Source organism: Ambystoma mexicanum, chromosome 6q (assembly GCF_040938575.1).
Source record: "Ambystoma mexicanum isolate Mex_15411 chromosome 6q, UKY_AmexF1_1, whole genome shotgun sequence".
In the NCBI taxonomy this organism is placed as follows: Eukaryota; Metazoa; Chordata; class Amphibia; order Caudata; family Ambystomatidae; genus Ambystoma; species Ambystoma mexicanum.
In genome coordinates this window covers 795,673,883-795,690,020 of record NC_090937.1, presented here as the reverse complement: position 1 = coordinate 795,690,020, position 16,138 = coordinate 795,673,883, and the positions used below count along the sequence as shown (strand labels likewise).

Below are 16,138 nucleotides of genomic sequence, written 5' to 3'. Positions count from 1 at the left end.
GACCTATAACTCATTTGTTATTTAAATATCTGTAAGACACCAGATCACTATTGAGTGCCCTTCTTTGCTTTTTAATAGGATTACACTAAGATCCTTCCCACGCCTGGCGTAATACTAGAAATTCGTGCCAGTGGAAATTATTATCCACAGGTAAGCTGTGGCCTGACAGTATTGGATTTATTCCTTTGTTTAAATGATACACGCTCAAACACACTCCCCTGACGAGTTTTTCCCTTTCCCCTGCAGCACCTATTCCACCCCGTGCAGCACTTCGTCCTGATGAAGGCCGTACATATGCTGGGACATAATTGGTCCACCTAAACGGCCAAAACACCTTGGTGTAGACGCACCCCGAACAACAGTGCATTGTCACTGTCCACTACCAATTGTCAATTCACGAACCCCTTTTTTTTCTGTTGTTGCTTACTTTGTCTAATTGTGTTGTTTTATACTGAAGTATATGAATCACCATAACAAACTATGTATTTTGATTGAGTTTGCGTTACTTACACGACTGTTGTGTCAAACTATGTGACCCCATGTGTTTGTAAATATATCCTATAAGCCTGTACTGTTGGTTTCATTAAACCGTGTGATGTTATGTTGTTTGGAGAACTGTTCACTCTATGTTGATTTTTTCAACTGCATAGATAAACAAACTATTATTTTCTCCAAACAACAAAAAAAGTGAGTTTCTTTCTTTTTCTCCTTTAATGCAGAGGGTAATAAGGGATGAAACAGTGTGTTTTCATTAGAGCACTCTTCTTTGTACCTATTCAATTGTAATTTTTGTCTTAAAGTAACCCTCCTGGGTAGAATAGGTCCATAACCAGGAGCCCATTTTTTGAAGGTATTCCATTTCCGCCATCGTTTTTCGATTTCCACCAGGGTCGTAATGAGGGCCACTGTCTGTCGCAAAGGATCAGAGAACATTTTTATATTTCATTCAATTCATTTAACAATTTGTTTTGATGCTTTGCTTAAAGAACTTTTTTCAATAAATGTGCATGTAGCCTGGTAGATATGCTTTTTATTGATACATTATTTATGTGTAAAAGTAGAGTGACATTGACTTTATTTTGTTTCTACTTTTGGTTTTGGTTTGTTTTTATTTACTTTCGCCTACAGATATGTATTCCCTAATTTCATGTTCCAAATTGGTTCTGGACAAGCTACGAGTATAGTCAAAACCCCTTGACCATAATACTCGACTTGCAAAATGTTAATGTCAGAGCAATTCGAAATCCCATGTGGCATGCATGCTTTCTTGGGTAGTGAGATTGCATCTTTGATTAACTTTGTTTTCAGTATCTCATACATCCATAATGTGGGTAATGGGGTATACAATGTGCCTACAGTAAGTAATAGCCACGGAGAAGTGTTGTATTTCTGTTGCCCTTTGGGCGCATTATTTGTTTTTAAAAGCAGCTAGGATGAGCCATTGAAAAAAAAACGTTCTTCTGACGTGAAGGACTCTAGGGAGGGTCTGCAGTGGCAGTCATTCGACATTTTTTTAAAACACATCAGTAAAGTTAGAGCATCATATGCACACGTTATGCTGGCTGCATTATTACCATACTTAGGAATTTAAAAAAAGAACCTAAAAAAACCTCAAACAAGCATTTGAAGCTTAGTCATAATTAACCATAATCGTTATCGTCTTTTGAATTGCCGTGATTTAGAGTCGCAACTGCACTGAACGCTCACAATGAAGCAATCTGATGCAGTTTGGTCACTGCCAATGTACGTGTTGCCATGTTCACCAAAAGTTGTGTTGTTTCAAGTGTGGACATGTGATTGTGAGGATACTAACGCTGTTTTCCTTTTCATCAAAGGTATCGCTGATGCCGTTGCTGCTACGTATCTGTGACAGACTTGAAGGACTGGATTGTTTCGTTGGCAATATTTTGAATGTTTTGCGAGAGAGGGGGGCCTATGCATTTGGATAGCAGAAGGCAACATCTTTCTTCAGCAAAAGGTTAGTCAGGAGCGTTTCTGCTGCTGAAGACAGGACCTTGTGGACCTCCCTTCGATTTCCATGGCGCCTACTTTTCATGTTTCAAAGGAAAGCACCGGCTGGGACTGTACACCAACTGTTTGTAACCACCTTCAATTCTTGTGTTCGTCATGCCAGACATGCTGCCCTTTCCATGTGAGCATGCGTCTTTCACAAGAACACTGAGAGAAGACGGTGAGAACCATTTAAAAAATAGATGCCAGAATAACTTTCTTGACCTGATACGTGAGAGCCTTAAACTGGTTGAGGAACTTTCAGACTTCATGAATACCTCTTGGAATGTATACTACAATCTCCCTCCCCTGCCCATGCCCCCCACTCTCTAGCCCTCAGCGACTTCTAGAGAGATCAAATGAGCAACAAATACCTGTCAGCGCGTGTCCGCAACGTAGTGGGGTCCGAAGCTTTGCCTCAAGGAACTCTTATGAACAGGTTTTTCTTTCATTCCCTTGTGTTTCTTGTTCCACACTTTGAATTGACTTCCCTTACACGTTGAAAATGGTTCTCTAGTACTCATCTCGTCAAGAACTGTTTTTATTTGTTCACTAATTAACAGCCTTATTGGCGCCAGCATTACAATTCAGCCTTTAAAGATTGAGGATGCATTGTTTAACAGTTCTTATTTTTTAATGTATATTATGTATATTTTTATAATGGAAAACAAATTACTAGGTTTCTTTCATATCATTTAGTGACTAATAAAATATTGCGACATACTTGTCTCTATTGTATACTGTTTAATTTTGGCAATGGGAATTATTAAAGATTTCACATTGTAAGATACTTATCACCACATCACATGCAGGGCGCTAATAATAGGTCCTATTGAGGCCTACTTAATCATAAATACACGAGCCGGCGTGCAAGATCGGGTGATAATGGACCGGGGCCCAAGTTACAGGCCTGAGTGAAGCTCACAGCATCCCATACTTTCAAACAAAATACTAACTTAAGAAGGCGGTTGTGGAGATGGAAGGTGGGGCTCCATGCAGAGCCTCTCTTACATTTCCATGACAGCCAGAGGGGACGCAGAGCAGTGGTGGCGGTTGCGCCACCACTGAGGGATGCAGGTTAATGGGTTACGGAAGTGGGGAAGGAAGGGAACATTGACCGGAGGGAGGGAGACCGTGAGGGGAAGATGATGGGGTAGGAGGGGAGCCTACGGTTGCTTTGAACGCTTGCTTGGATAGTGGGATTCAACCCACGATCCGAGCAACGTGATTGGCTGGCTCCCCTATGCCGGGCGCTATCATACTTCAGTGTGTATTCTGCACAGCTAACAGGTGTGCCAGGGGAACCTGTTTTACTCCTGTCAGGCGGCTCAAGAGCTCTGCGGAGCACAGGGAGCCACCTGCTGGTGATGCGACTAGCAGATGCGGTATAAGTAGGATCCACTAGAAGACTCCCAGCTGATCATTAAGGGGGGCATTTACCACCGACATTGATGAAGGATTTCCAGGTCACTCGGGTTCAAATGTGTTTCATGAATGGGGAAAACGAGGCAGCTTCCTTAGTTCTATTAACAACATCTACCAAAAAAGCTGCTACCTTTACTAGCCCCCCTCCCCATACAGCTGGCAGATTCATCATTTGGACCAAGCAATGAAACACATTCAAAGTGACATTTGCATTGCCCGCAGAACCAGATGTCATGCAAAAGTTGTGTGCATCCCAAGGTTTTACTCATCATGTTGTTTTGACATTCACGTACATTGTGTCCATTCCGATGCTTTCTGACCCTATTTATGCTCCCACTCTGATATTTTGCTCTATTGAAGATGTGTTTGTCCAGTCCTCCAATGCTTTAATTCTCCCCATGCTTACCCCCTGCTCCTCCCAACACTTTGTCCTCCTAACTCTCAGAAAATTAAGTTTTTTTTTTAACTGTGGCGTTTCTGTTCATTTTAATGTTCATCCCCACCTGTCAATTTTAATGTTTAGATGACCTCATTTTGCCTATTCTGATGTTTCTCTGACGGAAATGCAGCGTCAGTCCTAAATCCATGACACTCTGGCTTAATAATTTGAGAGCAACCAGAGAATTGGATGTTTTATTTTTCCACTAACTTCCAGACCAATTCAACCCAGGCCCCATGCTGGGGCCGTACTGCTATTTGCATTTTTGAATATAGCCTTCTGTAATTGTTGACATTTGCAAGGGTCACCCAGTTTATTCATGAATGGCACAAGAGACACAAGTGTTTTAAATTCTATGAAATCTAGTCTCTCGCACTGAGTGCCACTGTAGCACTCCCTTGCCCCTTGGAGTAATGCAGTCTCTCTGTCTAGAGAGAGCGAGGGAGTGCTTCTCTCTCTGCTCCCTTCACCCCACTGCCCTTAGGACGTGTCCTCTCATGATTGTCCCTCCTAGAAGCTCCTCTCTTGCATTCTCCCTGCTCCTGCTGTGTGTGTCCTCGCAGGCCTAAAGCTCAATGTTATCCCAGTTTCAGATCCACTTTCTCCGTCTCCTACACGGCTACTCCACCCTATGCTCTCTCTCTTGCCGCCTCTCATGCAGCACCTCGTTCGCGCGAACATGTTTAGCTTTGTGCACTCATGTGTGCAGCTGTACACCCTCCTCTATATACAACTGCACTCTTTTACCCGCGGCTCTTCACCATACAGTGCAACTCCATTCATTCTCTTCTGAAGATTGACTCTTCCACCTCTCCTGTGACTCGGGCACTCTCTTTGAGCTCCCCTCTTTCCCAGCTCCACTATGGTGGAGGCCCATTAAATGCTTCACTTTGGAGTAATTGGCGGTTCAGCAGAGGTATTGTGCTGATCGATTGCCCTTTGCTGGGCCCTGTAGTCCCAGTGCCTACTGATCATCTCACTTCCTAGTGAATGCGTTTTCCCGGTGATGTGATTCAGACGTCGTGGTGGGCAGCTGCTAATCACAGTTTTCCCTTGAAGCATGTGACGCTTCTGCTGGCTGGCTGGGATCAATGCAGCCGGACAGACCATAGGTTAGTAAATAATGCACTGGGGGAGGGGTAGGTACATGCAGTAAAACAGCATTTGTTGTTACTGTATGGTCTCACAGTGGAAGACATTGAGTGCACAGTCTGTGCTCTGTCCCTGCTCGTCTCACCTCAGTGTAGGTCATGGCCAGGAAGCACAATCTTGGATGCCACACAGTTCTCTATTCTCCAGTCCTTAACTGAAAAACCTGTGTATAGGCGCCAAACAAATGTCCAATAAAAAATAAATAAAATAAAGCAAAGGGGAGGGAAAGCTAGAGGCTCAAAAATACAACTGCCACTTTAGAGCTTCATCACCTGGGCACCATTTGTGGAAAAGGAACTGGCTACGTATATAGTGCACCCACCACAGAGAGTTCTCACCATATACTGGCCAGGGGGTATTATTATGATATAACTTCTGTCTTTATTTGATGGCACAGTGCATGGCCCAAGCATGAAGCGTTTTATAATGGCGCAATCCCATTGGAAAACGCTCTGTGAATCAGGGCTTCAGTGTATACCAGTGCCTTTTGGAGACTTGGGCACATTTTTTATGAGAAGCTACAGTTGAGAGACGGGGATGAAAGGGACTAAAATTCACAGAGTCAGGAGTCACATTAATCGTATCTCTAATAATAAAAATAGACTTGAGCATTTGTAGTCAACCAAGACCTTTGGCGAAATTATAATTGTCTTTTGGCAAATAAATGGAGTGTTGTGTGCCTGCGTGTGGAGAACTGAGGTGGCAAGTGACTTTTATGCCTGTCTGATTGGTTGCAACTTGACCTGAGTACCCCTGATAGATTGCTAGTGCTGATTCCTGTTTGTTCTGGTTCTCCGGCAGCGACTGCTTGGCAGGGCAGTTCGATGCACAATCTGGAACCGGTTGTTTTGAACCAAATCCCAAAATTACGTCCTTTATTGGTCTGACACAGCACCTCTTTCTCCATTACGTAGGGCCAGATTAGTCTGATATGATACCTAACTCCTGAGGGCATGTTTTTTATTTCCACCCTTTATTCACTACTACCTTACGTAATCTGTAAAAAAGATGAATTAATTTAGACTTCCTTCCACTTCATGCTATGGGAAGCAAACTTGTTTGCCTGAGCCACGAGGCTACTGACCTTAATCGTTTTGTATTATGGTGAGCAGAGTTATTCTCTTAGCCAGCATCCCTCCTTTGAAATCTGCTTGCCTGCTGAATTGGCAAACATCTTTGCGTGAGAAAGCATTTTGTTGTGCAACCTGTTTCCCGGGGCACTGCCATGCACACATGCCACCATCTAATTAGGGTTCCATAAACCCTCCTCACCTCAACAACACACACATCAAGAGAATCAGAACTCCCTGCGAACACATAATCCTCACCCCAAGCAGAAACAACCCACAGTGACCAGTGTTGCTCTCTATCAATGAGCCATAATCAACACATTACCCACCCTGATACCTCTATGTCCCCCACCAAAATGTTCACGCTATCTAGGTGCAGCTCCTGACCCAATACCTACTAGCCCTTAGAACAGCCACTGAGGGTATGCACATTCCACCTTGCCAATGCGCCGCCAATCGCGTTCTATATGGAGTAACGACATCCACTGCCAAGGAACTGCATATGTCAGTGGAGTGCCCTCACTTTTGGCGCTTCCATCTGCAGTGTCGGTAGGCTGGCAGATCCTGCTATGGGAGGGTTGGGATCTGGGATTGCAGGGGGAAGGTACTGGAGTCTCACACACATATTGCTCAAGCAAAATCAATGTATGGGTAGTTTTCCATGTTTAGTTGTCAATTTGCATTTGTGTTAGCACCTGGAGTGATAGCTCATGCGTTTAGCTCCCACCCAGATATGGCGGCCATTCTACCCTTAGCACGTTTCCATGCCCTCCTCCGGTCAACTCGGCTTCATCCTTACAATGTCAATAAAACGAGTATCATCAAACTGGGTAATAACACCAATTATTACAGTGCTTAGCAGCACATGCAATTTGGTATAGAGTGCGGTATGAAATATGGCTTTATTACAGACGCACATTGGATAGAAGTAAAGTTAATAATCAGGCATGTCCTAATGTTCCCACGCATCCCATTGTTCTTAAATTAGCCCAGGAAAATTGTTTGTGTCTAGTCAAGTGAGGCCCAGTAGATCTGCTCATTCATGCGGCTGCAAATGTGAAATCGCTTTGATAGTCTCCACACATTTATGTAATTTCGAAGTAGGCTGTTTAAAATTGGCCTAATATGAACATAGTTGGAACAACCACTTAAACATATTTACCTAAATAAAAGGCCAACGTGGTCTAATGTTTCTAAACCACAAAGTCCAATCCATCTATTTTCTCTCTTAAATCTACTTATGCCTGTTAAATTGCTGAACATGCTGAGAATTTGTATTTCTGTAGCACAACTTCATGCGTCCCAACTTTCAATGACCTAGAAGTTAGACATCTAGCCCTCCTTTTACAGTAGGTTTTATTAAAAAAAAAAAAATACCATTTGTTTTGTTTGTTTCTGCCTCCACTCACCCTGCAAGCAATTCCTCCAATGCAGTATGCTCAACATTCTGGTTGCACTATAACTTTAATGTCCAGAAGGGTAAGGTCCCCTCTAACCTGCTCACTCAGCTTCAGCTCTGCCCCTACTTTCCCTGTTTCCCGCAGTGCATGCTTCTGTAACTTGAACAGCATTCCTCACTGCCCGTCCATCCCATCGCTGCACAACAGATTTTACAGCACCCTTGTATCTCCCTATATCACACATGTTTGGTCTGGCTCTATCCTCTTATGTTTTGTTGAGTAAGAGATTTCATAGGCATTAGTGGGCCGACACAACACAATATGGTGATTATCAATATAGATCTCACAGATATCACAGCAAAAATAGCCTCAATACAGCATTTTGCATGCCATTGACAATCCGATCTCTCCATTACATAATGCATCAGCATATTTATGGGGGTACAATTTCAGGCCCTGCAAGATGTTGTGATTAATTAGGCGGTCACTCTCAGCTCAGGGAGTTCCTTTCCCCGTACAAGCAAGGTGGCGCACACCCAAAGCTATTATACGGATTCAACTGTGGTGAGGCCTCTCACTTATTTTGCACCACCCCAACAAATACCCTATGTACCACTAATGAGCTAAGAAACAGGTCGGTGTATAGTGTAGGAGTATGGGCTCTGAAATTCAACACGTAGACTCAGCATTTTAGTATTCACAGTTCAGCAGGGGTTTGAACTTTAACTGGGACGCAAGGTGCGAAACTCATTACTGGACTCAAGAGTGTGAGTCTCAAGCAGAATTAGATGGGTGCCAATGCACAGAGCGCATGCTTGAAATTGCATGTTGATACATGATGCTATTTCAATGAACTGAGCTGCATTAAAGATAATACTAACATAAATTAACATACTAATTAACCCAACCCCAGTTAACATGTAACTGAATCCCTTAATAACATTTAGAGCAAATTAGTCCATGATGAAATAAGCTGGGTGAAGATTGAGAAAAATGTATGCTGATCTGAAAATGGGAATTTAAACGTGCAGGCTGAATCTGTCTTGTGTTGTATGTAGCTGAAAAATGTGAAGTTCTGTTCTGATAAAACATAACCTTGTTTTGGAGCAGGAAGCACAAGAGAAAAATAAAAAGATGTGCTCTACTGCAATGCATTTAGTACAATGAGGAAAGCACACAGAGTCAGATCGAGTGATTCTTAGTGGGATGATCTGGTTAAGGGGAGGTGTCTTTCTAGATTGACAAAGGCGTTTGATAAAAAGGGTTTTGAGACAGAGCAGGAGTCATTCCTCTTCGGGCGCTGGCAGGCGAAGGAGCAGAGGGCTGGCTGGGCAGAGGGAGTTCAGTGCTGGCAAGCTGACTGATGCTGAAGCTGTCCTCATCTGGGTTGACCCTGTGCTAGGCAGGCAGAAAGACTAGGGGAGATTTCCCTGCCAAACTGAGTCAGGAATACTGCCAACAAATCTAGGTAAATATGAGGTTAAGTGAGTGAGATAAGTTAGCCTATGTGAAGTAGTTCACTTCATTTTAGGTGCTGTATTAGAGATTCTATTTTTAATGTGCATGTAATACTGTGTTTATTTCTCAAAATCTTACTGTGTGTTTTTAACGTATATTTCTTCTTGCCAAGTTTCACAAGGCCAAAGACAATTGGCAGGGCTTTGCACAGATAAAGCGCTGAAGGCTATTGCAAGAAGAAATGTACTTGCACTGTAATGTACAATGTGGGCATAAGTGTCACTCTGTGCAATTTGCATAATTCAATTTTATGATTAAAAAACAGATAAAAAAAGTAATGTAATCCCATTATATTCAACATTCAGTACCTTGCATTTGACATGCTTGGGGAGATGCAGAAGTGTGGTAAGAAATATCTCAAAGTAAAGTAGCCACCGTGAGCTGTTTATCTAGAGAGATTGAATGAATGCGCACTCTCAATTGCATGCTTTACGTTTGTTGAAACTCAGCCAAAAGGGCGTATTTTGGAAGGAGGGCATGATCCATCTATCCAGAGTGCATCAAGTCCAGTATTTTGTTTGTTGTTAATGACCTTGGCAAAAACAATTAGGCAGCAGTATTCTGAAATCAGTCTCACCACTGTAAAAATATCACCATATTAAAAAAAATACCACAAAATAATAGATATAACCCCAAAATGTATCTAACAGATTTGGTGCATTGGCCGGGGAACTTTAAAACAGTTATTAGGTGTGGCTTTACATTGTAAAGCATAACCATATTGTACACTCATTAATTGAATTAGTGCTGTGAGGTAGTGCAGTACTGTGCGCTCATTTGACTCTCATTATAGTGCCATTGGCAATAAGTATTGTGCAGGTGTGCCTCCTTAGGCTATTCAGAGCACCAAAATGCAAGGAGGAGAAACACTGCATCATCAGACTATGCACACAACTGTGGTTCCTGCTACACAGGCCCATACAGATGCAATGGAAAGACAGTGAAGTTATTAGCAAGTTACAACGCAGTTTGGACAATGAATGTGATCAGGTGCAGCAGATAAAAGCGGAATTAAAACAGACATAGCTAGACACTCAACAGTGAACCCACTCAAAAGCAATTTTATTTGAAATGAAAAAAGACAAGACAAAGGTGTTGCTATTTTGGAAATACAGGACCTTAGAGAAGATGGCAAAGAGAAAGATAGAGAATTCTGTGCTATGGAACAGTAGATATTTAAATTACTGGAAGAAAAGGACAAAAAGGACAAATCACTTAATCAGTATCGGACACAAATCGATGAATTGCAAGCAATAATCAATAAGGTCAGGGATGAGAATTCTGACCTCTGTCATGAGGCAGAACAGCTTCATGGACAGTGCAAGAACATTTGTCATGGGCAGACTTTGGGTAGAGGTTAGTGTTAGGGAGAATTCTCTCTTTAGGCTGAATTTCCTAACCTAGTGAGTCCCCCAGCAGCTTTGCTGGATTTCTGAAGTTTGTTTTTTTCTCCTGTGAGACTCTTTTTCTCCCACTCTTGGACATGATTTATGGTGTTACATTGACTGCTAATGTGTTTTATGGGCTATGGGGTCTCATGTGTTTTTTTTTCTATGTGTGTTACACAGCACCCTCCGTGCAGTAACACAGGGGTGTCATAGTGACACCCCACCCTAGACTCCATACCCTGGGACTGACTACTGTCTCCCAGGGCATGTAAAGTCACCATTGGCTTTACTAGTCCCAAATTATTAACAGAAACCAGTACAAACCATCATATTGTGGACGTACTGGTCGGGGCAATTCGATTGCCCCGGGGTCTGTTAGTCGAGGGGGCACGTCTCCGTCCCCCCTGATCGAGTTTTGGCTGGTGGCAGTGGATACTACTTTTTTTATTCGACCGCAAATATATTCCTATGGGATTATTCCATTGTTCGAGGCTACCAACTTTAATTATTTAATTCTCATAGCCTCGAACATACCGCCGGTTTATTTATTTAATATTAATTCGCCGGTTGGTATTTTTTGCCAGGACTCGATTCTAAAATGGCGTTTGTGTTCTCTTCTGTGACTCCAACTCAAGTCGAGCCCTTTGTTCCACTTTTTGGCGGGCTTCTCCACAGAAGCCTCCAAAAGTGGTGCCACTCTGTCTGGGTACCACAGGGGGTGTGGGAGGGGGTTTAGGCACCCTGGACTGAGTTACCTTGGTAACTCAAGTCGCACTCTTGTGTGATTGGCCACCACTTAGCATGTTTGATTGACAGCTAGGCTGAGTGAATGGGGGTGTGCTGCATAAAAGCAGGGCTTTGGGGACTGGAACTTCAGAAGTCGCCACAGGACCTGAGAATCCGATGAGGGAGAAGCTGAGCCGACCTACCACGACGACACCACTGGTGGAGCCCTGTGGAACCGACTCACCACTTCACGACGACAGAGAAGATCTCCCGGCTGGAGAGACTTCTTCCCCTGACTGGTGGGCACAACCAGTTTACCTTCTTCTCTTCGCGCCCCAGACCGGCTTGTGGTCGAATTGCCCGTGCCAAGCACCCCGGCAACCGGATAGCCACTTACCACTGGACCGCGAACTAAAGGACCGTTCCTTTTAACTGAGAACTCCGCGGCTGGTTTCTTCCCTGGCAGTGGAACAGACTCCTATCTTCCTGCCCGACGAGATCCTCTCTTCCCCCGGACGAAGCACCGACTTGCATCCGCTGCCAGGAACAACTGCCCCCGCTGGAGTAGTCTCACCACTTTAAGGTGCTGTGTCCGCCAGGCCTCCCTTTCTAAAGATTGCTACAAGGTAATAGTAACGCCTTAACCTTCTGGACTGGGCTGGCCGCCTTGACTTTCTAACTGGTCCCTTTCTTTGGTCCAACTCCTTTTTGAACCGTTACAAGACTTTTGTAGACTGCAACCGTGTGACCTTGGACACATTTCGTTTTGATCCTCTTAAAGTGGATCCAGCCTACTGACTCTAAACTCACGGTGTTACTTTGCCTTCCTCTCTTGTTGTGTTCGTGAAAAAGTGTTGGGATCTGTTTCAATTTATTCTCTGCTTTTCTCTCCCTTTTAAAAACGAATTATTAGAGTGCCATCTACGTTAAGCGCTCACCGCTGTCTGAAAATAAGTGGGGCTTTACTTAAGACTTGTCTAATATTCTTCTAAGGGAGTGTATATCTTTTAGTGACTGTGTTTTTGAATTGCTTACTATTAGTGCCTGTGTGTTTTTCTAGATGTGGTTTTAAATAAATAATTATATCTCTTTTACACCAAGCCCTGGTCAGTGTTTACTTGTTCTACTATGTTCTCTTGACCTATTGTGAATACTCTGTATACTGCCTAACCCTTCTTGAGGGAAGTCTGACTGCTCAGCCACAGCTACCAAGTGAATCTGTGTGGTACAGACTGCTACCAAGTGGGTTTACTGCCAAACACCTGTAGTCTTAAATCTTTTGCAGTGGTCCCAGAGGGAACTGCACAGGTTTCTGCCTAACAGTTAGACATCAATTCTCACCTTACCAGTCTATACAGGATGCCAGAAAAGCAGCTTATGACGGCAAAGCCAGATATGTCCCCTCTACAATACCTTCAAAATTTGAAAAAGAGCATTTTCACGCTTTGATGTGGCCTTTAACCCCAACTCTGTAGAATTTGATAGGGAAAAACTACTTGAATGGATGACAGAAAAGGGGACCAAACTACCTAACCGTTTGAAGTGATATTTGTCAGAGAGAGGAGGACCTAAGAATAAGGAGACAAAACCAAAGTCTAAAGAACGCATACCAGCGATTTTGGAGGGAAAATCTGTAAAGATGCCGCTAGAATCAGGCAAGAAACAACATGACATCTAGTCAAAGAAGCATGCTTCCAGAGAGGATATCACCCCAAATTCCTATGTTCCAATCCATTGATCCCAGCAGTAGGGATTGTTACATTAGCCCTACATATGTGGGTAATTCTCCCAGAGTGGGATTTCTCCACGATATTTAAGGCCTAAATAATAATCAAAATCAAATATACAATGGCCCATACCCGACACTAGGGGCTCAGAGTAGATTTGACACTAATACAATGGTATATGGCCACCAAGAAAGACCAAGATATGTGGATAGATTCATTGAAAATGGAAACCAGCATAGGGGACAATTCCCACCAAATGAAAGACACAATATGAATTATGTCTCTTGCCAACATAACCAATCATCACCACCAGTCGACCATGGTCAAGGATGGGCACTCCGCGTTCTCCCCCTCCTGTCTCATATGAATTCAGGGGTAACGCAAATAGAAATCAATCTCCTGAGAGGTACTGGCCTAATCAGGGTGAGGTTAATCATTACCGGCTCAGGCCACAAAGAGATGAATCCAGAGACATGGACAGATTTCAATGCTTAGTCCAAGGCAAAATGTTGTCTGAACAGATAGGAAAGTTATGTGCAGTTCAAAAGCAACAGCCAAGTAAGGTGCAGAATGTCATAGGAGGGATCTATGTGATCACTGCAACCGTCATAATTAACGACAGTCGAAAATGCTGACTTTTTTAAATTTTATTTTTTTAAACCCCCTTTACACCACCAGCCCCCATATTAATATTAGATCATATAGGTCCCCACATATGTATGTGGTGTAAGGGGGGGTCTACAAAATAAAGTTGTTATTTTTGGCCGTCCTAATTGTGAGGGTGACATTTTGGGCCATTACCTCATAGGTGTGATCTTGTGCGTTCTGAAAATAAGCATGTTTCCTTCTACAGAAGTGGGTTTTTACAGTGTTTTCTAATTAGATATTATTGTACCTGGTGTGTTTGATTAAAGTATATATTTGTATAGAACCTTGATTGGAAATTGCTTTATTTTGGATAGTTATACTTTGCAGTTTGGGTTGCTACTGAACCTCACTCACACCCCTCTTTAGAGTAGAGGCTTTACAAAAGGCGAAGGAGGTAAACCGCTTAACTGTGCCTATTTTAGTTCATGATTGCGTTGCTCTTGGTTTGTAGAAGTGTGAGGGCTGAGTAGGCGTTTTAGCCTCTCCTCATCCTTGTACTCCTGCAGGGCAGAAGCCAAGTCGTCACAACTCGTAATTGAGGAACCCATCAAAGTACAAATATGTTTGCCGTGGTTGCTGAGAAGAGTGCACAGCCAAATGTCACTGCTGAGCATCACCCTCTCCAAGCTTTTAGTGAGGGTTTTCACCTATTTAGCAAAGCACTTTTCTGTAAAAGGACTGGTTCTCTCGTGCATGCTAGTTTGAGTGTGGTGGCGTCCATGGAAGTGCCAGCAGGACATACCCGGCGTCTTTGTTGGTCGATTGCACTTTACTACTAGTTCTAATATTCAGTTAAAAACATCTGCCATTGTGATCCTGGTGATCTGAGAGGGCTGTTCAGTCTCGGGTGAACGGCTCCAGGACAGACAGCAGCGTTCCTACCACAACAGAGATCTACAGCAGCTTGATGACAAATAGAACTTTAAGAACACGCAGCTGCACTGCACCAAGATGCTCTACCTCTGCAAAAGCATCTCTGAGTCAAGCGAGTAGAAAAGTGAGCTTCAAAAAGGTTTCGGGAGAGGTGCAGCATCAAAGAGATACATTCCCAGTTGCACACTCAGAAAAGGGACCAGGGGAGAAGTAAATAAACCCGCTTCATAGGTTATGTAAATGTTGGGGGGTCTCTCTCACTGGGTGGCTGTAGTTCTGGGTCATCCATGCAGAAGACCCTCTAGTCAAAGCCTGGTTTTCCCCATACATGCCTTACATCCTCTTCCAATGCAATTGCACTGTAGCAACAGGCCCTTATTCTAATGCGCCTTTCCTAAACGCCACAAGGCTGCACCTAGCCTTCTGATCTCATCCGCACTAAAGAGATAGAAGTGGGACAACTGTAGGTCAATTTAAGTGCTGCATCTTGACTTTTACACTTAACTGTACCCTCAGACGGGTGTTTCTCCCTCTGTTTCACACGCTATTTCTCAGCCCGCCCTGTGCCCCTAACTTCCAACGGTTCTATGTGAAATTTCCGAATATTGAAGGCCGCACACAAAAAGGACACTTTTTTTCCTGCCGATTTTGGTGCTGCTTTCAATATTCCGAAATGTCACTATTCCCTACCACCCTTATTTACAACCTACACAGGCCCTGACTCTTTAACTAGGCGAGCGAGATATACATGCATGCCTAGAGGGCGGAATATGCGCACCACCAGCTTCTATTGGTTGAGCAAGTAAGCCATCCTATTGGCTCTTGCTTGAGGTGGTGATGGAAGAGTATCAAGTGAAAATCCCCTTTTCACTTGACCTGCTGTGTCCATGGCTCCTGTCTTCCGCCTGTCAGCCCCTGCGCAAATTCATGTGTGGCAGTTTGCTTTAGAAAGACCACTCTGAGTGTTCTCAGAGCAGTCTTCAAACTCGTTTTATTTGTTTTTGATCAAGTGAAAAGGGTTTTTTCACTTGGTACCCGTATGAACCTCGAGCAAGAGCCAATATGACGGCTTGCTTGCTCAAACAATGGAAGTTGGTGGTGAGCCTATTCTGCCCTCATGGTAAAAATCACAAGTGATGCATTTAAGTGGACCAAGATTAAAGTGGCAGCTCACTGCTTGTGTTTTATTTATCTATTTGGGCTCAGATTTTCTGTTTTTGTTTTTCATTGACAGAACAGATTTTATTAAAACAAAGCCCAGGCAACAGGCCTGGCTCCAGGAAAGTTCATCTGAGTTGACCAGGCTTGTGATCAGGGGGCCTAATTTCCATTGGGTGTGGCTGTAGCAGTGCCCTAAACAAAGTGCTGACGTAGAGCCAGACTTCCCAGAACCGCGATCCAGAAGATAATGGCTTCCAGATGCAGAAAAGTACATTTGCACCTCTCAAACGAAAGGTAATTAGTGTCAAAAAAGATTCTACCTATCTTCACTTCCCATCTGTTCTCCCCTTTCTAGTATATCCACTCCTCCATCTTTCACCTTACAGCCACCTTCCATCAACTGCCACTGACCACCATTCCCATTTACCTTTACTCCTACCTACTCCCACCATGTCTTTCTTGGCCTGGCTGGGGAGAATCAAGGGTGATGCCTCCTCCTCTTCTGCGAGGGCTGAGCAATGAGGCCCCCAGTCTTTGCTTCATCTCAGATGGTGTGCGCACAACAATTCCTCCCTGAACACGAACACTGTGGCTACTCCCA

The 16,138-nt window shown here is 43.6% G+C and overlaps 1 protein-coding gene across 1 annotated transcript in view; it reads left to right on the top strand.

Annotated features, from left to right (window-relative positions):
• CTSO (cathepsin O) overlaps positions 1-2,733 on the top strand; it is a 320,201-nt gene extending 317,468 nt beyond the window's left edge. Inside the window, exon 8 of the mRNA XM_069631324.1 lies at positions 1,836-2,733. Within this exon, the coding sequence (XP_069487425.1) occupies positions 1,836-1,870 (35 nt within the window). The 3' untranslated portion in view covers positions 1,871-2,733. The remainder of the gene's footprint in view (positions 1-1,835) is intronic.
• The last annotated feature ends 13,405 nt before the right edge of the window (positions 2,734-16,138 follow it).